The sequence below is a fragment of the Bufo bufo genome, chromosome 2, assembly GCF_905171765.1.
Source record: "Bufo bufo chromosome 2, aBufBuf1.1, whole genome shotgun sequence".
NCBI lineage: Eukaryota > Metazoa > Chordata > Amphibia > Anura > Bufonidae > Bufo > Bufo bufo.
The window spans coordinates 700,567,775-700,592,288 of record NC_053390.1 but is presented as its reverse complement, the minus strand read 5'-3'; the positions used below and the strand labels follow the sequence as shown (position 1 = coordinate 700,592,288).

The window sequence follows — 24,514 nt, the reverse complement described above, 5'->3', positions numbered from 1 at the left end:
GCTTGGAATGTTATATTAGATCTCCAGTAACATATCCCTGGGTTGTGCCATAGGGGTTTGGATGTTCTATAGAACTATTTAATTGTGAAAATCAGTAGTGGTTTGAGAGAAAATCTTACATATATCTATAACCTAACCGAAGATTGGTTCAGACTGGAACAGAAAAGCAGCAGGATTTCAAAGGGAGTCATTAGACTCATTTTCACATAGTAAACCATTGCTACAGATTGTGGTAATGCCATTCCACTGAAAAAGAAGTTGGAATCCATACGCTTATGAAGCCCCAAGTACCTAGAGAGGATTTTCCTTAACTCAAAGTGCCTAAGCCCTCTGTTTACAACCGATCCTCTTGTTCCTTAATATCATTTCCCTCTCCTCCTGACATTGCTCATTTCCATCTCAAAATCTCATGGAGGCACAGACTACACCTGCCCCACATGCTCATTAAAATACCTACTTTAGGCAATAGCATCACAGTATGTAATGTACATCTGTAGCCGAGATGGGTGGTAAAGAATGAGAGGACATTTAAGAGCACGGGGGAGGAGCTGTGATTAGATACAAGCAGAGGCCTTGGGCATGTTGAATGTTGAAAATGCTCATGTTGGCACGTTGAGCATCATTAGCATATAAATTCTGTATAGGGTTGACAGGGTTGGTTTGGGAAGGAAAGTATATTTCTAACCAGCTCTTAATAGGTTAGCCTGGTGACTACTCTCCACAAAGGTGCAGGTTGAGTAAAAGCTCACCTTGTCTGTGTCCAGGGAGAGGACTATGGTGGAGAAGCAGATGTGTGTGAAGGCTGCTGTAAGTTGTATGCCAGCTGCTGGGTAAAAACGAACCATGTGACTGACGGAGCTAAGCCCTAATATGATAAGAGACCACATTTCGCATTTCTGGGACTTTTAATTGCTTGGTAGTAAGCCTCTGTACATTACAAGTCTGTCTATGCTGAAGAGAAGCTTGATTTGGTTTGCTGTACATCAGTATGTGCTGAAAGAAAGCTGCTGAGGCTTGCTTTGAAATAAAACTGTACACTACATGTGTTTCTTTGCTTGGACTAAAACCCCAAACTTCTTTTCTGAGGAATAGAAATGTAATAAGGGTACATATAATGGTGTGTATGTGGACTGCAGTCCAATGGCTAAAGATTTACTATGAAAACGAGGTGACAGACTCCCTTTACTTCACTATTGACTTAAAGGCTTTTACTATTGATGACCTATCCTCAGGAAAGGTCATCAATATCAGATCGACGGAAGTCCGACATCCCCGCTGGTCAGCTCTATGAGGAGACGGTGCGCACAGGTTATCAATATTAAAAGCCGGGACAACCCCTTTAACAAGTTCTCTGAACACTAGACTTGTCATTGAAAGTGGCATATTCTAGTCCTAGGTGGGAGCTCTACATTCCAAATGCGATCCTACAATTAAACATGTGAGGAGAAACTTACTGGTATATCATCCCATTGCTGACTCTTCATAAGTTCATAAGATGACTCTGTTAAATCAAGTTTAGGGTGTTGAAAGCCAGGAATGGAATTGTGTAGATAAAACCCAAATGTCATCAGCCAGCTGTTTATATCTACAGAAGAACAAAAAACACATTAATCACGAGGTAAAAAATATCAAATACAAATTCTCATGAAATGTCAGTTGATTTATCACTGCATTTTCAGTCTACTAGAGCAAAGAGAAGAAACCAAAATGAACCCTGATGCAATGTACTCAGCAATAATGATGTCATGATCAGAATCACCAAGGCTGCAAGCAGGAGAGGTAATGACCACATGGACAGCAATATTCATGTACGGTATATTGAGAAATAGAAATAAAGCACTGTATCATTATCTATTAGAGCATAACTAAATGTAATGTAGTAATTTTGCAAATTAACCGTCATATGCCCCACTTCAGTGTCTTGCAGCAGCTTTGTTTAAATCGGAGAAACTGTCTAAGGTGTTAATAAGCTATCGCATGTGATCATACGCATGTCACTTTTTCTGTATACACCATTAAGAAAACACATATAGCCGTGTCATTTCTTTGACAACACAATCTACTTTTGGACTCATCAAAAGGAATGGTAAATTGGCATTTTCTACAGGCGAGGTACCGGCGGAGGCTCAGGTGGCGCTAGCTTGCTGCTGCTTTTCTCATCTGCCTAAGGTTAAATAACCTGTGATAAACCTCTAGTCAATGGAATGGGAAGTCGCTTGTTTCCAATACACCTTTGTCAGGAGGAGGGCATCTCATTTCTATGGTTAATAGAGAGCATTTTCCCCACTGCGGTGTGAATTAAAGGAATTCTTCACGAAGGCAACATTCTAGAAGACCTGACTGCCAAGCCTCTTGGAAATTCTCATTTAAACAGCATTTTATTCAATTATCCTCCCTTCACAGCAATACAGAGAAAGGGAAAAATCACTTCTGGAAGTAACAAAGCTCTGCATAACTTGTGAAGAGGGGAAAAATGAAATGTCAGTTGCTTGTATTAGAACGGTTTTAGCTTAAAGGGAACCTGTCATCACCTTTATGCTGCCCATACTAGCAGCAGAATAAAGTAGAGACAGGTGAGTTGATTTCAGCCGTCTGTATTTATAAGTTAAAAGTAAGTGGTTTCCGAGAACCAACATCACAAACGTTGCAGACTGGGCCTGAAAAAGAGTCACGGACACCTGAGAAGAGTCCTGGTTATTCATAAATTCCTGCTCTCCGGCCCACCTGCTGATAATTGAAAGTCTTCTACCTAGTTTTCTTTCTTTCTCTCTCGGAGAGAACTGCCAATAATCAGTAGATGGGCAGGAGAGCAGGAGACTATGAATAACCATGACTCTTCTCAGGTAGATTTGACTCTTTTTAAGGCCTGGGCTACAATGATTATGATGCTGGTTCTCAGCAAGCACTTACTTTTAGCTGATGTGTGACACACCGCTGTAATCAACATTTCTGTCACTATTTTATACTGCCCTTAGTACAATCAGCATAAAGTTGACGACAGGTTCCCTTTAAGGATCAATTCAAAGCATCAGCAAAAGTAGAGTTCTATTCTGACCAGGGTTCCTTGAACCAGCATCTCAACAGGAGCTGCAATAAGGTATTAGGCCAGTTCAGCACCATGTGCAATCAGCTCTAAGTGGGAATTACCATCTTATAGGACTGCCGTAACACCATAATAAAGAAGCTATAAGTGCTATTTAGAACCTACAGCTAATATTCACCCTCTGCATAACATGAACTAAAATAAGATCTTGTGCTGGTGTGAGGACGACATTCTTCCGCTATGACTGAACTTACTCAAGAATTTTCTTATAAAAGATTATTCATGAGCATGATGGATGCTAGAACCATGATGTTAAATGAAAGCTAGCTGAGCCACTATTATTTGCATTATAAGAGAAGACAATTATCTGCAGACACATTGTAGCTGTTCCCCAGAAATCTAGGAGAAAACCCTCATACATCATTTAAATAGCTGCCTGGGGCAAACTATCTGAGGGGTTAGATTTTGGCAATCAAACGGCATCAAACTAGCAGTCATTAATCTAGAAGACACCTAAATCTTATTAGTCTACAGGAAATATATAGGTGCTAATTACCGGTTTTTGAACCGTACGCCAGACTGAGAGCTGTGTTTCATTACAAGTCCTGCACTGTGAAATACTGCATTATACAAGGAGACCAGGCAATCATTGGCTGACAATCCCAAGTGATAGTGTAAAATATCTTAACAAATATTGAAATGGTTGCAGTTCTATTACCAAAGAATTATGTCACTCTGTGAAATCAATTATTTAATTCACTTGGATTTATATAGCTCATTACAAGAAATGTCAACCACCAAAGAGAATGTCTTGCACCAAGGGAGCCACAGTCTATAATCTACCACAGAATGTGGTGAATTGCAAAAAGGCTGAGTGCTTCAAAAAGGGCTGGATTTATCATTGGGTATATTAGGATCTGTGTCTAGAGGTCAAGGAGGTTAAAAGATATCATTTATTCCATAGATTTATTGTCCCTACTGTAGTCTCTCGAATGAATGCAAACTATATGCCCTGCATATGACTTACCAGAGAGTAGGTCTCAATGTGAAAAGTGAGTAAAGGGACCTTTACACGGGCCGAGAATCCCAAAGATAGTTGCTAACGAGCGTTTATAAGAACGCTCGTTATCGATTATCTGGTGGTGTAAATGTACTGCTGATTACTCTATGAAAGAGCAAAATGCTCTTTTATTGGGTAATAGATCATTTGTGCCCACACAAAAATTATCATTCCCGATTCTTGTTATCAGTGGGGCTTTAGTGGTAGGACCCCCACAGATCTAATAGTTATCCCTTATCCTATGGAAAGGTGGGCAACTTCATATAATCAAAATACCACTTTAAAAAGGTGAACCGCTTTCTTTTCTTAATATCAAAACACTGTGAATTTATTTTCTAAAGCACAACATGCAATTTTGTTAAAAATTGGGGATTTACTTCAATTTTCAGTTAATCAAATGTCTAAAAGATGTAGAGATCCATTAGTTTTTGCATACAATTTTGTAAAAATCTGATATTTTATTACCTGTATACTCCTTGATGTCATACAGTTTACTGACAGGATTGTTGTTTTTAAACATGTATAAATTAAAGGGTGCTGGGTCTTTGCCAATTTTCTTCCATATTTCTATATCAGGTGTGGTCCAACGTCCAGCCAATATATCATAGTCTCTTTGACCAAAGTGTACTAGTTTTGTGAGTGGATCATAAAGACCTCCATGGAATCCTATCACTAACTGAAAATCTGGGTTAGAGTCAAAATATATCTCACCAAAAGCAGTGTACTGGACATGTTTCAGCATGAGACCATTGCTACTGAAAATAGCCAGAGGGGTGCCATTGTTATCTGAGGCAATGTAGAATTCTTCACCACTACTTATTTCCATGGCAAAAAGATGTCCTTGTAGATCATAATATAGGCATGTTATTTCAGAACTAGAATGGTTATATACATGAGTTATTCTTGAGGGATAATTAAGATCAGCATAAAAAAATTGTAGATGTTTCCCAAGACTGGTCTTGCTGGATATTCTGCGACCAAGACCATCATAGCGATATATAACAGTCCACCCACTGCCTTTGCTGTACACTCTAGTGAGGAGACCTTTGGAGCTGTACTCAAAGATCTCAGTGCCTCTTTGACGGAGGAAGCCATCTTCATCTAAGCGATACTGAACATCACCTAGTCTTGTTATCCTATCTCTTAAATCATAACGCAGAGGAGTTAATCTGCCACTGTTGCTGGGGTTCAGCAAATGGAGGTTACCATTGAGATCATAATTGTATCTCCACATAATCTTCTCATTGAGTAGAACAGTTTGAAGTTGACCATCTCCATCGTACTCATAAGCATATTTAGTGGTGTTAGCAAAAGGTCCAATTTTAATTTCCCGTTTTGTAACTCTCCCCATGCTGTCATACTGTACAGTAAGTCTATACATTTCTGACCTCAGTACATCATATCGTACTTCTCTTACCCGCCCATGGGCATCAAAGTGCTTTGTGTAAGTCATCACAGCAGTGGAAATAACTTTGATCACCTCATAATGGAGAACACCAAACTTTCCAAACTGATCCATTTTGCCAGATACATCATCAAACTGATATAATTCAATGGGCAAAGGGGTTTCGTTGATCACACCCTGCATGCTAGTAACTCTGAAGTTATTGTCATAACTGTAGTCAAAGCGCGCATTAACCATGCCATCTTCACTGAAGCGGAATATCTGCCGATCTACCAAGGGGCCAACCTGCCGGTATCGAATGGTGCAAATAAATCCATCTCCCTGAAGGTTTACTGTTTTCAGGACACCGGCAGTCTCATCATATGTAAAGCTGACTCTTGTGCTATCATAAAGAACTTCTGAGACTTTTGTTTGCCTCTTGTACTTATACAGAACCCTCCTTCCTGTTCCCAAGAAAGCCGTTTGGAGTAGTAGTCCCTCTTCATTGTAATCCATTATAACAGAAGCATTACTTTCTGGGGGGTTATATATGTTTCGGTAATAGCCAATGGAGCGAATGGTTTGCATAGTGTGTCTGGCAACGCTGGGCATTGTGATAGCTGAAAGCCTGTCCAGTAAGTCGTATTCAAATATATATTGCCGTTGACTGTGCAGCAGCAGGACCATCGTCTGGAAAAAAAATAAAAAATCTCCATGATGAATTAAATAAACATACAGAATAATAAGTACTGATTTAGTGCAAAATATCATTAGGCTTTTTGCTTGAGAAAATAATTCCCTCTTTTAATTGAATCATCCTTGACCCTACATGTTGTTTGTAATTCTCTGCTTAATTTACTGGTTGCTTTATTGTATCGTTTCCTGCAATTAGTAGCAAGAGATTTATAATCTGTTGGTTGTTTTGATTGCGCCATTCTTTTGTCAAGCAGAAACAGCCAGGAAGCAGATTGTCAATGGTTATGGGCAAGTCATATGTAATAACTGAGGCAGAAGTGATTTTGGTAATGGTGGCAGTGTTTCAACAGGACGCAGAGAATGCACTGACTGTTTAATTAGACCTAACTAGGTTCACATATATTTTCATAATGGTGACATTCCTAACCAAGTATTCATCCAATACATCTTCATAGTATTATTTGTACTAGAAAAAAGAATCTTTCATCAATTATGATCCGACTTCGAAGAAATGCTGCTCTATGTATAGAGAAGGAGTAGAATCTAACACATTTCGTTCAGTTAGTTTTAAGCCTCCCTCCTCCTGCTATGGACATCAGGCCAAGCACTATAATGGCATCTCTTGACCAGAAGCAGGTTGCAGCTGTTTCTTTTTTTAAATCCTAAACTATGTTTCACGCTGACAATAGGCAGAGTCATAACTATAATCCCTCTGTTCGTGCAGTCATCGGGTATTTAAGTTCAAGTATAGTTTTGTTAATTTTGCTGCCATCATGCAGATACCTATTGGAACGTTCTCCTGCCTTTTTGTGCCATTTGGAGCAGTCAGCTATGATGCTTCCACCAACAGTTGAGTTTGGCCCATTTTGTCATTTTAATAGTGTGCCTTTTGCTCTGCTTGGGGAATTATGTTAAGTTGTGACAGATTGCAGAGTTTTGGAAACACAAGGACATAGCCAGTGTATGTTAATGGCTGTCAACAGAATGAGAAAAACTGGTTGCCTGAATCATGCCGTACTGCTAAAATAATACTTTATATTGCTTTCAGCTACTTTGTTGTTTGCTCTGTCGCCACTTCAATCGTAATATTCCCTAAATGGCTTTGCAAAAGTCTACTTAAAGTCAAATACTATTAGCATGGCAAATGGGGATACTTTAATTTCATTTTTTCCACTTAGCCAGGCATATTTTTCTCTGCTGTGCTATACAAAAGAAGCCCTTCAAGAACAAGCCTGTATAATTTTGATATATAAAATGAGAAGAATTGCTCTGGGTGTTCTGCAATCATGGCATAAAGTATGCATGAAGTATAAGTTTAATAATGCCGGAACTCCTGCTTGCACATACATTAGGAAAGTTTTTATTTTATTTAACTGCACCAAAAAAACAACAATAAAAGGATAAAATCACCCCCGCATTGTTCTATCTACTTAACTACAACTAAGGTTATAGCTTGATCTTCAATGCCAATTGCTACAATATACGGTATATAGTTATACAGTTAGCAAACTCTGAGAAGTTAACTTAATGAGCTCCGTTTTATGGCACGTACAGTGGGAGAGATGGATCAAAACTTGTACAAATAGAAAAATAGGAATTCGCCTTAGCAACCAATCAGATTCCTGCTTTTATTTTCCAAGGACTTATGAAGAAAAAAATTGAGATCTGGAGTCTGATTGGTTCCTGTGAGCAGTTCCTCCCCACTTTTCTCATACTGGAAATTTGAGAAATGGTTCCTATGAGAATTTTCTCCACCTTTCTTTTGTATTAGCTTTAGTAAATTTTCAGTAGTAGGTGTACGTGGTGGTAAACCCATATTTTACCTACATATAATATAATTTCCTTAGCTGAAGCAATATACAATAAAAAAGAATAATTGGCTTTAGTGGTGTGAACCTTACCTTTTCCAGGTAAGTATAGCTCCATGTCTTGCCATCAGCAAATGACCTGGATACAATCCTGCCCTGTCCATCATAGTCGACTCTCTCGCTAGTGGCACCACGTTGAATGCTAGCAATTTGGCCAGTGGATGAATATGTGACATTAACCGACATGAAGTTGGTGCCTGGGAGCCACAGGGTGGGATGACCTGCACTGTCATAACTAATTTTCAACGTGAATTTTCGATGGTCATCATAGATCTTCTCTGTCTTCATGGTTCGATCATAGTCAACTGAAAGGAGGTTTCTGCCATTTACCTTTATAAAACAAACGAGAGGATTCAATAAATCAAAGAGTGAAGCACCAAGCAGTTATTACTGCACAAACTACCAGCTTTTTGTTTAGACACCATTTACAATGATTGATTTCCTTTGCCAGTAAATTAATTTAGCAACTACTTGGTATAAGTGTAGGCATTAGACTAACTGCTGTTTTAAAAGGTTTCATTAAGCACAGAGACAGCTTGGCATTTGTTCAACCTCTTCTAAATTGAGGTCTTTGGAATTTAGTCATCTGTTAAAAAAGACTAACGTGCATTAATTGAAAAGTTTTCTAAGCACGTGTCTCTTGTATGTAGGTATATGTAGCCAGTGCTTCTGCTGACAAAAATACGACTTGCTGAAATAGAACAGAAACATCTGAAGAACTACTAACCGCCGTCTTCATCTAACTGTATTCCCATCAATGACAGGAGACAGAGATAAACTATCCTGGAGTCTAGAATTGTGCAGAATGAAAAATAACTTGTCACACAGTATTGATGCTGTGATATTCCTCAAATATTGTGATTTACAATTAAATGCATAAGCAATTTGTTTTTCTTAGAAAAGCACTTTAAACCTATTAATGTGTGGGTTTGTTTGTCATCTTTTGCTGGAGAAGGGGGTTTAATGATTATATTAGTCTCTCAAGGTCAACAGTCTTATAGCATATTATAATTGCAGTCATTCACTTGTCTGAATAGCAGTTCTTCCTTTTCTTTTACAAAAGCTAAAAAACACATATATGATGATTTTGTTTTGGAGTATTACGCCTTCTTTTCTCGCAGATTGTTTGACACGTATTAATCAAATGTACCATCGGGATAGCAGAGAAATTAGCCAAACCGCTGTAATAGGGCTCCAACAGGGAAACATGAGGCTTTTTGTGTACCTCCCTATACTTTTGTTCTAGTTCTGATCAATGGTCAGGTAGGTTGATACACTGCTCCAAATTAGATAGATACGTGCATGCACAGCGAGAGAAATAGCACTGACACTCTAGATAAGGTCAAAGCATAACTCTAATTTATTAGGTTGGAGCTTCACATTATATACCCTCCATATTAGTGGGAGGAGTGGGCTCACATGATTCGTCTTTTAGCAAGAAGGAATGTAAACAGGAAATAAGTTTAAGCCATATGTATGATAGACTCAGAGGAATTCCTGACAGTTTCTAGTCTTTGCTGCAAATAGTTTCAATCATAGAATGCATACTGGGGGTTGTCTCTCGGACAGACACCATTTTGTAAGTGACAAGCAAGTGTCCATTATATTACATAACAGTCCCTAAACAGATCTTTATACACCATGTTCCGATTTATTATGCAAATTGAATCTAAGTGTCATAAAGATGTTATTTTTTGTTTTCCAATTAAACTTGTGCATGGTATTGTGTCTCAGGGCTCATTGGATTACTGACATCAATCTCAAACACTTGTGATAAATAGTTGGCCAGGTGAGACCAATTAATGGAAAACTACTTAAGAAGGATGTCCCACATTATTAATCAGGCCACAGGTTTTACGCAATATGGGAAACAAAAAGGATCTCTCTGCTCAAAATAGTCCAATAGTCCAATGCCTTGGGCAAGGTATGAAAACATTAGATATTTCATGAATACTTTAGCGTGATCATCGTAATGTGAAGAGGTTTGTGGCTGATTCAGAGCACAGATGGGTTTTTGCAGATAAAAGCATAATGAGGGAGGTTTCTGCCAGACAAATTCATCTGATTAAGAGAGCAGCTGCTAAAATGCCATGCAACCATGGATAGTCCAGGTGGGTGGAAAAGTGGATGACCACCATGTCCCAACAAGCCTGTGATATTAATAAGGAGGTCGTGGAGTCATGTTTTGGGCCAGAATCATGGGGAGAGCACTGGTAGGCCACCTTAGGGGCCTTGAAGGTGTTAAAATGACCTTGCCAAAGTATATCGAGTTTCTAACTGACGACTTTCTTCCATGGTACAAAAAGAAGAACCATACCTTCCATAGGAAATTCATCTTCATGCATGATAAGGCACCATCTCATGCTGCAAAGAATACCTCTGAGTCATTGGCTGCTATGGGCATAAAAGGAGAGAAACTCATGGTGTGGCCACCATCCTCCCCTGACCCTAACCTTATCGAGAACCTTTGGAGTATCCTCAAGCAAAAGATTTATGAGGGTGGGAGGCAGATCACATCAAAACAGCAGCTCTGGGAGGCTATTATGACATCCTGCAAAGAAATTCAAGCAGCAACTCTCCAAAAGAATCACAAGTTCAATGGATGCAAGAATTGTGAAGGTGATATCAAAGAAGGGGTCCTATGTTAACATGTAACTTGGCCTGTTAAGATGTTTTTGATGGAAATAGCTCTTGATTTCAGTAATTGCAACCTTTTAATGCTGCAAATTCAACAAATGACCATTTTCATTAGTTTACAACCTATAAAATGTTTTGAAACTCTGTTGTGCATAAACGTTTGGAACAGTGCATTTTGAGTTTTTTTCATTTGCAAACAAATTCTTTTATCATTGGGAGATTTGTAAAGGTTGATGAGTTGAAAATGATACTGACTGTCATTTGCATCAACCATTTAGGAAAATCAGAGAAAAATATAATTTGCATAATAATTTGGAATGTGAAGTAGAAGCCATGCCATGATGATCCATCTGACTCTATGCACCAGATTTATCACAGTGACTGATACTGGAAAGGTGGTTAGATTAGACAAATCTCATGTGCACTGTGCTTTTTTCTTAGGTGCAGAAATTGAGCTGCTGTACGGCTTTTGCGTCTACAGCATGTCAACTGTTGTTGCGTTTTTCTCGTGCAAATTTCATCCTTTTCAATAGAAGAGTGAGATCTGCTAAAAATCTGCCTTAAATCTGTACCAAAAAGGCTACAAAAACGCTATAAATACTGTGCATTTTTTGTATGGTGTTGGTATGGATTTCATGTGGATTTTCTGCTCATAAATCTGCATCGTGTGCAGGTGCCTTAAAATATTTACTGAAAATACAAAAATGCAGCAGCACTTCTTAGAGCACTCTGCAAGTTCGGGTTTCATCAGCTCTGCTCAGCTTTTCCAACATGTGGAGTACGGATACATAGAAAGTATTTGGGATCTGTACTCCATACACAGAGCCAATGAAATTCAAATGTGCAGGGCACTCTGAAAAGTGCAGTTGCACTGTCATGGTTTAGGTTCCCTTTCAGAAACGTGATGCAAAGCATATACACCAATTTTGTGGCACAAATTACGCCAAAATTCTGGCACAATCTGATTAATTCAATATCCCTCTATATGTATGGAGGTACTGTGTGATCCAATAGAAGCATTACTGGAGTCAGTGGACATACAAGTTACCAGTAGATTCATCTGCTACTTACAATTTTAAAGCAAAATTATTGGATTCTTCCTAGTATTTTGCATAATTCTATTTGATATACAGTAATTATTCTAGATCATATACATTAAACAGTATAGACCCACCAAAATGTAAGCATTTATCAGCAACAATTCAATGTCTATGGCCATAAGTATATAACCTAAGCATTATGCACAAACAATGAATATTCTCATTGATGCCTATTTGTTGAACATGCTCACAGTATTTAGTCTGGATTCTCATGGAAACACTCTAAAGTAAGACATTATGAGGAAGTATGGTATTGAATACCAGGAGAGTAGCTATAGGAGGCACAGAGTCCCCAATGTTTCATTAGAAGACAGTGGTATTATAGATTGTGCATAGTAGGTTGGAGCCCAGTTACAGACTCTGCATTGAGATTCAGGAGTTGAAATTACCGCTCTGTCTACCACTACAATGTATGTCTTACTGGCATATAAATTGTGTACATATGCTATTGTTTTGCAAAGATACATTTGCACTGATACTTTCTACAGTTTGGAAAGGATAAGAAATGGCTAAGCTATTAGAATTTTTTTTATATCAGCTTTACAATTTGCATCGTAATTAGCTTAGGTTGGCACTTGATTTTCACACTGAATTATTTTATTGTATTATAATATTTAGAGAGTAGAAAAACATTTCTTCAAATAATTAACATTTTTGCAAATCATTCGGGCTTAAATTAATCTTTTTCGAATATTTTCCTTATATTAAATCCTGTTGACAACTGCCTTTATTGCTTACTATTTATTTGCTAATTATGTCATTCTTTAGAAAAAACAAAAATCTAAAAGTTTTTTTTTTCTAATGAATTTTGCTAGATGACAATACTTTCCAATTAGCTGGCCATTGTATGGGATTTATTCAATTGGCCAAAAACCCAATCTAAAAATCCAATCAAGGAAATACATTGTGACATTTAGCATCACTCAACAATCTGATTATACCCGAGATTGGAGACCAGGGGACTACATAATTATTTTGATTACTTTGCAATGAATTCCCAATACTGCATATGAAATGTTTGAGGGTACAAATGGTGAAATAAACAATATGGGTTTAATATTTAGGCTTACTCTGAGCTTTCGACCAAACACATTGACTTTCCCTTGTACTTGTTCTTTTCGGAACCTCCACTCCACCAAGTTGTGCCCATTCTCTCCTGGAAGAGTCATATTTCTTTTCGTAACGGTTGGGTTGGCAGGCCCTGCTAAGATATGGGGCTCCGTTTGGAAATGCAAATCCATTCCATTACCATAGATAATTCTGATGGAACCATCATAGCCAACCTGGTAGCTGTTCCTTAGTTGGTCTGGAAGACGAAGAATGATAGATTTTCAAGTATACAAGAAATAAAGTCATGTTGCATAAAAGAGTGTTAATGTATGGAAGACTAACTAATGCTCAGCACAAACAATTCCACAAATTCTAAATAAGTTCAAATGGAACAGAATGGATAGCAAAGAAATTATGCTTAAAGGGGTTATCTCATTTCAGCAAATACAATTTCTTATGTAGAGAATACAAGGCACTTACTAATGTATTGTTATTATCCATATTGCCTCCTTTGCTGGCTTCATTCATTTTTCCATCACATTATACACTGCTTGTTTCCATGGTTACGACCACCCTGCAATCCATCAACAGTGGCGGTTCTTACACACTATAGCAAAAACACCAGCCTATGTGCGCACCCACGGTACCGGCACCAGAGAGGCTGGCACTTTTTCCTATAGTGTGCAGCCACCACTCTGGATTGCATGGTGGTCTTAACCTTGGAAACGAGCAGTGTATAATGTGATGGAAAAGTTTATCCAGCCAGCAAAGAAGGCAATATGGATAATAACAATACATTAGCAAGTGCCTTACATTAACTTTCTCTACATGATAAATGCCACTTGCTGAAGTGACACAACCCCTTTAAAGGGGTTGTCCGGGTTCGGTGATTATTAGTAAATTGGCTGTTTTTCACTAACAGCCTACATATATGTGGGTTCTACCTTTATTTCTTTATTCTGATGCCCGCATTCCTTAGACAGGATTTGCGGACCGGAAGTGTTATTTTTTTGTTCAGCTGGTGACTCCTTACTGGTGTGCTAAGCCTCGTCTTCCGCTTAGCAAAGAGCCCAGTGATGTCACCGGCACAGATTGGCGTTCTGGAGCACTCAAGGAGGCTGTTTTGTAGGAGGAAACTGGCATCGCTGGAGAACGCCCCTCTGTGCCGTTTACATCAGAGGGGCCTTATTCTGGGCTGTAGGTGGTTGATTTGGAGGCAGGGAAGGCTGTTGTTTAGCATAGTGCACGCCTCTCATCTGCATGTACACTCAATGGGGCCGCATGATTTCTGCATATTCAAGTGCTTTAGGCACGCCTCACGTATCCTGTAGGCACGCCTCCCATGGTTGGGATTGAGACGTCAATCTACAGAGTCGCACTGCCTTGAGGGACCCATAAGGCAGTGCGGCAGGAAATGACATAGAGGGAGCGCTGCAATGTAAACAATCTCGAGCGCAGCTTCGGGGACCCGGAGGAGTGAAAAAAAAACTGGGAACCTTCAGGGGGACCTTACAGATACATTTAACGGTGAATACTAATGTTAGTTAAAAAGACTGTGATCCCGGACAACCCCTTTAAAGGGGTTGTCCGGGATTGGGGACATTGTTGTAAGGGTACAACAAGCACATAAATATTACATACATTCCTGTCCTACCTTTGCCAGAGTTTTCTGATGCACTGTATTTCTTTAATAAATTCTCAGCCGGAAGTTCCGATTTTCAAAGATTCAGTGACGTACCGACTCCTTACTGGTGTGCTAAGCCTCTTCCTTCCGCTTAGCAAGGAGCCCGGTGACGTCACCAGCACACAGGATCGTTCTGCAGCTAGCAAGGAGGCTGTCAGTAGGAGGGAAATGTCGGAGCAAACCACGCCCCTCTGTGACATCACCGGGCACAGAGGGCGTTAGTCTGGGAGGAAGGAGGCAGTATTGGAGGAGAGAACTCGCCTCACTAAGGAACGCCCCCCTCTGCCGATGATGTCACCGGCCATAGAGGAGTGTTATTAGGAGTAGAAGGAGGTTCTATTGGAGGCAGCAAACTATGCTATTTAGCATAGTGCACGCCCCCCATGGTCATTTGCAATGAATGGGATGTGCTACAGTATAGGTGCTAACCACGCCTCCCATGTCCCTACATGCCAGTCAGATCGCTCCCTGACACTATTGTCTTTTATGCGATGCTAGCAGAGAGCAGATACATGGAAGCAGGGAGGGATCTAGTTTGTAGGCTTAGAAAAAAGTGGTTTTAGGGGAGGAATACTGATGAGGAGTATGAGTGGCAGGAGGCGGAATACTGATTAGGGGGAGTGGAAAGGCTTGTAAGATCCAGCTGCAGAGTCACACAGCCTTGTGGGACCCATAAGGCAGTGTGGCCGGAAATGACATAGCACAGGAGCTGCTATGTAAACAATACTGACAGCAGTATTAGAGACTCATAGGAGCAAAGAGGATGAAAAAAAAAATACACAGAGCATCAGAATGACTTTACTGCGTAATATCAAGGTGATTATTAACGTTTTTAAAAATTACTTTGATCCCGGACAACCCCTTTAAGTGTTCAGTGGCTTTCATAAAGCTTTTATTTCTTGACCCTTACTTGCTTGCTTACCACTAATAATAGTGAGTCCTTCTGAAATTACTTTACATTTCAAGGGCTTCTGTCACCCCCCAAAAGTCATTTTTCATTTTTGGGCTAATTAAAATCCTTATAGTGCGATTATTCAATATATAGTGATCTTACCTTTTTCTGTTGTTTAGTTTCTTTAAAAACCGCACTTTTATAATATGTTAATTACCTTGCTACCAGCAAGTAGGTAGCCGCCGCATTCTCCTTTCAAAAAAACGCCCCCTCGTCCTGTTGATTGACAGGGCCAGCGAGCGCTCTCCTCCTCCGGATGGCCCTGTATGCAATTCAAATCCCGCGCCTGCGCCTTACGTGTCTTCATTCGGCACAGGCGCTCTGAGAGAAGGACGCTCGCTTCCTCAGCACTCCCTCAGTGCGCCTGCGCCGATGACATCACCTCTAAACCCGAAAGAGGAAGTGCTGAGAAAGCGAGCGTCCTTATCTCAGAGCGCCTGCGCCGAATGAAGACACGTAAGGCGCAGGCGCGGGATTTGAATTGCAGACAGGGCCAGCCGGAGGAGGAGAGCGCTCGCTGGCCCTGTCAATCAACAGGAGGAGGAGGCATTTTTTTGAAAGGAGGATGCGGCGGCCACCAGCAAGTAGACGCCCTACTTGCTGGTAGCAAGGTAATTAACATATTATAAAAGTGTGGTTTTTAAAGAAACTAAATAACAGAAAAAGGTAAGATCACTATATATTAAATAATCGCACTATAAGGATTTTAATTAGCCCAAAAATGAAAAATGACTTTTGGGGGGTGACAGAAGCCCTTTAATGTTTGAAATGCACTTACCTTGAACCATGGTATAAAATGAATCAATTGAAGATAAATTGGAAATAATGCTGACATCTTCCTCTCTGCTAGATGACTCTATATCCACTGTGATGGCTTTGTCCATTTCTCCATGGAGATTTGTGACAACACCCGTTGGGAACGTAACATTGGTAAGACGTCCTTCACTGTTGTAGCTAAAATCAAGAAATTCTGCAAATTAATGCCTTTAATAGAAGAATTAAACCAAATTCCAAAAACAGCTGGATTTCAATTCAACAAGACCATACAAAAAAAAAAACCACATTGGAAGAAGATATTTTTTATGGAACGCTGTCCTGCAGGAATCTTACAGAGGATATGGCATGAAAAATGTCTATTAAGGCATGGTCCCTTAGTAAGTTGCAGGAAGGTGACTGTTGTGGAAATTTTATTATGCAGACATTTTACTTTAGGATGTGTGTGTGTTTTCATAAATTGTCATCTGTCTCGCTGTGTCTGATTTGGCCAGGGAGCGCTCTAGCAGAGGGTACTTTGGCTGAATCGGGACCAAATGGCAAAACTGTCAGTATGAAAATCTTCCCGTGGGCTTGGAGACATATCTGCCTTTAAGACATGCATATCTGCCTTGTCGGTATACTAGTATCGTATACTGACAATAGCCGTAGCAATGCCTCGCAGATAATTTCAAACCTATGGGAACCAGTAGAATGATCTTTATTAGATACTGATCACCTTTGAGCAGTATTGAATGAGGTCCATGCTGACAGTGATGGGGGGTGGGCGGCCATCTGGCTGATCAGACAATGGACATGACTCATCCTTCCTTATACAGGAATGGGGCGTGTGCATTGTCTGCCCAGCCACATTGATTGCCCCGCCCTGTCCTTTGACATCACTTCCTGTATCCTTGTCTTGGGCCAGCCCCTTTTACACCTTTTGTTAGTAAATAAAGGTGAGCAGACTGAGAAGGGCGGGGAGAGTTGCTCAGAATTTTCTATCAAGATGGTAACATTGGTGTCTCTATCTGACTGGGGCTGAGAGAAGGGATTCACCTTTTTCCTTACACAAACTTTGATGCGAGAGGAATACAACTATTAATATTTACCACAACAGTGACACATTCAAAGCCGCATGTTAAAGGTCAAATAGTATAACATTATTGTCAAAATAAATTCCATATCATAGAATGCAGAGACTACTGAGCGAAATTAATACATGAAAAACTGTCTCATATCTATGCTTGACGTCTAAAATATCATCACTGAGTTTCATCTAACAACCAGAAGATCTATGACAGTCAGATTAATAAGGATAGAAAAATGGTACACGTCAGCACCAATACACACTGTCATCCTAAAACTAACCATTTGCAAGGCTGCAACACGTTCCAAAAAGTCCATTCAATGTCATTAAAAGGTATAATACTATCACTGATGCAGTACTTGGCACACACAGCTACGGCTATAAATGAACAAACTGGGCAGAAAAAATAAAAAGTCTATGACACAGTAGCCGGGCTTAGATGGAAATCTTTATGCCATAGGTGACATGTTGTTCTACCCTGCCTTTTTACTATTTGTTTTATGAGACACTTCTGTTAAGGGCTCCTTTATTATTACGGAGCAGCGCTCATTCTCTTTTATATTCTACACAAAGTACAGTTTAATTATGATTAGCAGTGGTATTAACACAAATGTGGTTTAGACAAGGACCAACACATCCAATGACTGCTAAAGTAATGAGCAGGCTTCTTAAAGGAGTCCTATGGGTTTATTATACCTAAGGTTTATTGATACTTTGAAACATGTCCTTCACTGATATAGTTCATGGCTACAAATGCACATACTGACTTTCATGCCAAGATCCACTCTCAGGGAATTAATGCTGCAGATATTAGACAACATGAGCATATGCAGAGCTCCATTCAATAAACCATATCCATAAAAACACAGAGAACTTCTTTAAATCATTTTCCTCTTTACTGTTTATAAGCGAATATCCTCTCTTGAATTCTGTATGTTGTGTTAATCTAAATAGGTGGTGATTAATTCCATAAAGGTAATTCCACGCGAGTTCCATAGGGACTTCAATATGCAGTAGTCAGATCCTTCAAGGGGCTTGAGGCTGCCAAAGCAATTGAGCATCTCTCTTGATCTGGGCGTAGGGGATCCATTCTGTCCCTGGGAGTGCAAACCTCTCAGATGATCTGATCGCAATTAACCACGGCATCAGAGGGGTTAAAAGTCTGTGGTCAGCATTATTGACCATCATGGACTTTGCCTCCTTATCTCTGCTCTCTGACATTATAAACACTCATTATAGCTCAGTGCTTATCTTACTGATAAGAATGTAGCTTAAATAAGTGTTGATGACCTCTCTGTAGTTTAGACATAAGGGTTATTAGATGACCAGCACAAAGTGAAAGTACCAGTCACACTGCTAGAAAAACAGTTAACCCTTTGTGACAGAACAGCTCAACATTCTTAATAAAGGCCGATCGAAAATATGATTCTTATCCAAAAATGAATAAAATGCAATCATAAACAAAAATTGCCTCCAAATGTGTACATGGCCTTTAAAGACCTGATCCACCGTACCTGTATGGCAGATGTCGGGAAGGGGTTGAATAGGAAATTCTCATTCTTTTCTCTTCTTTACTTTCTGATGCATAATAATCATGAGATGAATAGCATCATCCATATCACCTTGCCTATTGGAGATAGACTAAATAAACTTATGTTCAGTTTTCTAAAACTGTTGCTTAGGTTGCCATGAAAGGAGCCTCCGTGCTTATTTTTGGTTCAAATTCTCTTTAAAATTTAAGACTATTTATTTGTGACCCAAACAGGGTAAATAGATTTATCTTGTGTGCATATGGACAAGCACTTTATAAATGACCTCTTTACTGTGTTACTTATTAAGGTTTTCTGGCCACTTCTCCTTTGCCAGGAAATCCAGTAATGGAATTCCAGTAGATTAAAAAGATGGCGGCTGTCCTTGAATGAGGGGGTCATAAAAATGCAATAAATTACATGGAGGCTTTTTTGGTGGTGAGCATGGAACATGCTAGGGAGTGGTAATTTAATATCTGCTCAGTACATTTTCTACACCTAAATCAAGGAGAATAATTAGAAGGTGATGGAGGCTGCAATGACATCACATCCAGGAATAATGAGAGAATGGGACCACGTCTGCCCCAGGCAATGAATGATAAGTTACTATTGGTAAAATAACCTGATTTTATATGTAATAGATGAATAAATGCCCCCAACAAGCGCATGTGGATATTGTGTTCACAGTGATAGTCGTGGGTAAATAGAACTTGTTGGAGCTTTAGGCGATATGATGGTTCATTACTCTATTTGGCTTAACTAGAAATAATCAGCATTCAACAAATCATCAGCTTAGCTAAACATGAAAGATAATAAACTAGCACTTAACCTTAAAATATTAAAATATTAAAATATAAATTAAAAATATGGTACAAAATCCTCATCTGCTAAAAAAAATTTAAGAATTTTCAAATGTGCTAAATTTAATCTTTATCCTTGCAGACCATTTTGTTTAGCTCCTGACTTATTACGCATAATATTGTTGTTAGGGGCAGTGATAGGGGAGTGTCTATGTAACTAGCTGGGTAGGAGGAGCTATAAACTCGCTGGGGGTTGTTAGGGGCAGTGATAGGGGAGTGTCTATGTAACTGGCTTGTGGGAGGAGATATAAACTAGCTGGGTGTTGTTTGGGGCAGTGATAGGGGAGTGTCTATGTAACCAGCTGGGTGGGAGGAGCTATAAACTAGCTGGGTGTTGTTTGGGGCAGTGATAGGGTAGTGTCTATGTAACTGGCTGGGTGGGGGGAGCTATAAACTAGCTGGGTGTTGTTTGGGGCAGTGATAGGGGAGTGTCTATGTAACTAGCTGGGTGGGAGGAGCTATAAACTAGCTGGGTGTTGTTTGGGGCAGTGATAGGGTAGTGTCTATGTAACTGGCTGGGTGGGAGGAGCTATAAACTAGCTGGGGTTTGTTAGGGGCAGTGATAGGGTAGTGTCTATGTAATCAACTGGGTGGGAGGAGTTATAAACTAGCTGGGGGTTGTTAGGGGCAGTGATAGGGGAGTGTCTATGTTATCAACTGGGTGGGAGGAGTTATAAACTAGCTGGGGGTTGTTAGGGGCAGTGATAGGGGAGTGTCTATGTTATCAACTGGGTGGGAGGAGCTATAAACTAGTTGGGTGTTGTTAGGGGCAGTGTCTATGTAACTAGTTGGATGGGAGGAGCTATAAACTAGCTGTGTGTTGTTAGGGGCAATGATAGGGGCAATGATAGGGAGTATCTATGTACCTAGCTGGTGGGAGGAGCTAAACCTTTTTAATTCAATTTTTTTGGTATGCATCACTAATCCCTATGAGGCAATTCAAGTTCATGATAAAAACTGCAGTCATTTTGGAATCACTATTCTCTAGGGCAGTGATGGCAAACCTTTTAGAGACCGAGTGCCCAAACTGCAACCCAAAACCCACTTATTTATTGCAAAGTGCCAACACGGCAATGTAACCTGAATACTACAGTCCCATATAGTATATCTTCCATGTTCATTTAGTTATAATAGCCTGCCTACATTCAATGCACTGCCTTCCATAGTGCTCCCTGTGCTGATGAATGGCAGGAAAAGTCTAAGGCATAGTGGTACACCATAGACTTTTTCCAGGGTGCGGGTGCCCACAGAGAGGGCTCTGAGTGCCGCCTCTAGCACCCATGTCAGAGGTTCACCACCACTGCTCTAGGGTATGTTCCTACGTGGCATAAACACTACGGGGCAGATTTATCATACAGCAGCGGCATACACTGGTCTGTGAAAAACGGTCATACTGCCGTATGCTGGGCCTAATTTATAATGAGGCATACGTCACCTCCTAAATTAGGTGCAGCATTCAGCAGTCTGTGAGTCTATACTAATATCTCAGTGTACTTTTAAAACAGAAAAGTCGGCATAAAAGATTATAAATTTGGAGGCTGCTGGCCTCGCCTCTTCCCTGCTTTCACCATGCCCCTTTTTTCGGAAAGTGGTGAAGCCAGTGGAGAAATGCCACTTGCGCAGGAAATTTTGCACAAGTGGCATTGAAAAATTGCAAACACATAGTTTGCGACTTTTTCACGCCAGTTTTCTGGCATACAAACAATGATAAATCTGCCCCCTATAGATTTGCATGTAGCAGTGTTTCATAGTAGAAGTAAAGTGGATAAGATTTAAAAATTGCTGTGGAGAGTGTGGCACCAGAATCTGTGCATAACACGCGGTGAGGTTTTTAAATCTGCAGCATGTAAATGTATATGATAGCAAAGCCATAGTGCTTCTGCAATAAAGTCCACAGCAAATTCTGCACAATGGCCAGATCAGCTGTGGACAATCCGCAGTAGACTCACCCCACAGAAATATACCCTTGTAGTTAAATTAACATAAAGCAGAAAGATTGTAATTCCCTTCTTTTTTTCCTATTACATGAAACACTACATTGTGGAGGAGTAGTGGTTCTGAGGATGTGGTAACACTGCTTAAGGGGGAATCAAATTCCCCACAGAAGTTGTCCCTGGCCCCATCAGAGATAGTTAATGGGACTACTACCAGAATTCTTCTTGCTCATACCATATATAATAGAATGATATTGACTGATATTTAGATGACTAGTCTCCAGAAAATGTGAATTACATGTGGTTGCCATATTTTCTGATGACTTTTTTAAGCTTTATATAGAGAAAAAACATTTAATTGTATTTTAGGAAATGTACATCCATACCATAGCTACACCTTGCCATACAAAATCCCAATTCTCAGGGTAGATCCTAAGGTAACCTTGATTTCTGGAAGGGTATGGTCACAAACCAGGAGTCAATTCACAAAAGCCAAAACCAGGAGTGAATTAAAAAAAGAGGAGAAGTCGTATCTGTTCTTTATACTTTCTCGCCTTCTACAATATGATCCACTCCTGGTTTTGGCTTCCTAAACTGTATCTGGAAACCTGACGGTGTGGCCATACCCTAATAATAGAGGGCTACCATTTGATTTAATGTAATCAGCTCATTAGTACCTAGGGCCACCTGTTTACCTTATATTACATCAATGCCAACTTTATCAGAAAAAAAAGAAGAAAACAGAAAATAGAAATGAGATGAACACAAATTATATGGTAAGAAGCATCAATCTAGAGCAAATTAATCAAAGCTTGTGAGCCAATGAAACAAAAATATAATGACAGCCTTCCAGCTACAGGGCCTACAATTATTTAGAAACTATTCAAATGCATATTTTAAAAGGATAAAAGCTATGAAAAGCTGAAATAACCATTAGCGCACTGAAAATCTCAATATTAGCTGATATTTTAGCTTTACAATAGTCCCTGAACACCAATTCAATGACAGCAGCACAAGAAAAGCAGCGGATTTACTAATCCATTCTAATATTTAGACAGTGTAAACTTAGGGGGTAATGTATCAAGTCTGCCTCTTTTTTCAGTGAAGTAGGCATTTGCACTAAATTTATGCATATTTGAATTTTTAGTCCGGTTTGTGCCATGCCCTTCAGTTTCCATTTAATCAGATTTACTATTGTAATGTTTTGCAAAAAGTCGCAATCATTAGGTATATTGCACAAAAAATGACGTGCAACATTTTGTAAATTTGTCTCAAAAATTACTTCAAACCAAGCAGACGGAGTAAAAAGGAGTAAAAAGTTCAAATAAGCAAAAAGTTATTTATTGATACATTACTCCCTTAGGCTAGACAATCTAAAAATGCTCCAAATTTCTCAAACTGTCTGATAATAGATGATAAATTTGGTGCATCTTTAGACTGTCTAGCCTAACTTTATACCATGTACTAGCTTACTTTTAACCAGAATTTCATGATAATATTTTGGTGTAATTTTCAAACATGTTACCACATATTAAATCTTACTCCTTTCCCATTAAGCCAAACCTCTTGTCAAGTGAGGAGCAAAAAAGTGTATAAAATTTGAATTGTCAATAAAAATAATAAAGCATCCTAATGGTAAAATAATACAGAACAAAAACATTATGATGCCTTGTTCAAGCCTGAACTCAATTCTGGCAATTCTATATTGTGGACCCATAGGCACCATATAAAGATATTTGGAGTGCCGTAGTTGGCATTGTATTCTTTCCCAAAACTGCTTCTAGAAAATAATATTATAATAATTCTTATAATAATGGCAGATGGAATCTCACGGGGTACTATAGGTATTGTAAATACATAAATACAGTATATACTATAAAATAGCAAACACTACAAAATATAATAAAAAAGTATATAAAATAATAACAAGGTTAATGATGATGATTAATAATTATGAAATAATATCAACATAATAAATAATAATAAGAATAATAATAACAACAACATTGCTGGTCCTTTAACAGTTATATGGATGCATGCTTGTAATATTATTTAAGAGACAAATGTGTTGAGTTTTTCTTTTAGCCTCTTTTAACAACACATTGCAGGGATGTGACAGTTTTACAAGGTAATAGGAGGGTGAATTCAGAATAGCCAATGTTATTTCCAGATATTACATTGCTTCACTTATTATTGCAGAAGGTCAAGGTCACACAAGCTCCTTCCTATTATGCCTACATGGCAAAGTACGACATTTACACTGCTGAATGCCTCAGCTAGCAATAGGTTTAATAAGTTCATAGCAGATGCTATTGTGTGTTACCCATGCAAATGGCCATCTGAGTCAGAGTAGATACTGTAAGTCTATTTTCAGGGTTTGGGGGCTTTCTACAGTTTAGAAACCCCTGTGAGATGCAGACTGATAAAATGTGCTATTACATGATATGTTATCTAGCATTTTGTGGCGTGGATGTGCAATGCTGCCTGTTATACAAAGTACTATTTTTCCTTATAAATAGGGATGACCCAATTTATTCTAAACAAATCAAATTTGTTACGATTTACCCTAAAAATCTGGATTGTAGCTAAGTAGAAAATTTTTAGATCTGTTTCAGACGAATTGTTCAAAAATGGTGTCCACCAATGTACAAGTCAGGTGACGTCATCAGCCATCAAAAAAAGAGATAACTTTTGGACTATTTTTTAATAAATAAAAAAACATTCAACATTACAGTGTGTCTAAGAAGTGAAGTAACTAGGGGGACATTACAGCAGAATGGGGGGAGGGAGGCATATTCAATAGTAAAAATATGTAATTCTCAGGGAAGGCACGGACAGCTAAAATGTATAAATATCTCCTTTTTTCTGGCTTGG

The 24,514-nt window shown here is 39.2% G+C and overlaps 1 protein-coding gene across 8 annotated transcripts in view; it reads right to left on the bottom strand.

The window, feature by feature from the left end:
• The window catches only part of TENM3 (teneurin transmembrane protein 3), a 1,407,247-nt gene that overhangs the window by 5,888 nt on the left and 1,376,845 nt on the right, over positions 1 to 24,514 (bottom strand). For all 8 annotated transcript variants that reach the window (XM_040418697.1, XM_040418698.1, XM_040418703.1 and 5 more), the window contains 5 exons: positions 16,253 to 16,428; positions 12,859 to 13,094; positions 8,085 to 8,381; positions 4,569 to 6,177; positions 1,455 to 1,585 (listed from right to left, as the gene is read on the bottom strand). In XM_040418697.1, the coding sequence (XP_040274631.1) occupies positions 1,455 to 1,585; positions 4,569 to 6,177; positions 8,085 to 8,381; positions 12,859 to 13,094; positions 16,253 to 16,428 (2,449 nt within the window). The remainder of the gene's footprint in view (positions 1 to 1,454; positions 1,586 to 4,568; positions 6,178 to 8,084; positions 8,382 to 12,858; positions 13,095 to 16,252; positions 16,429 to 24,514) is intronic.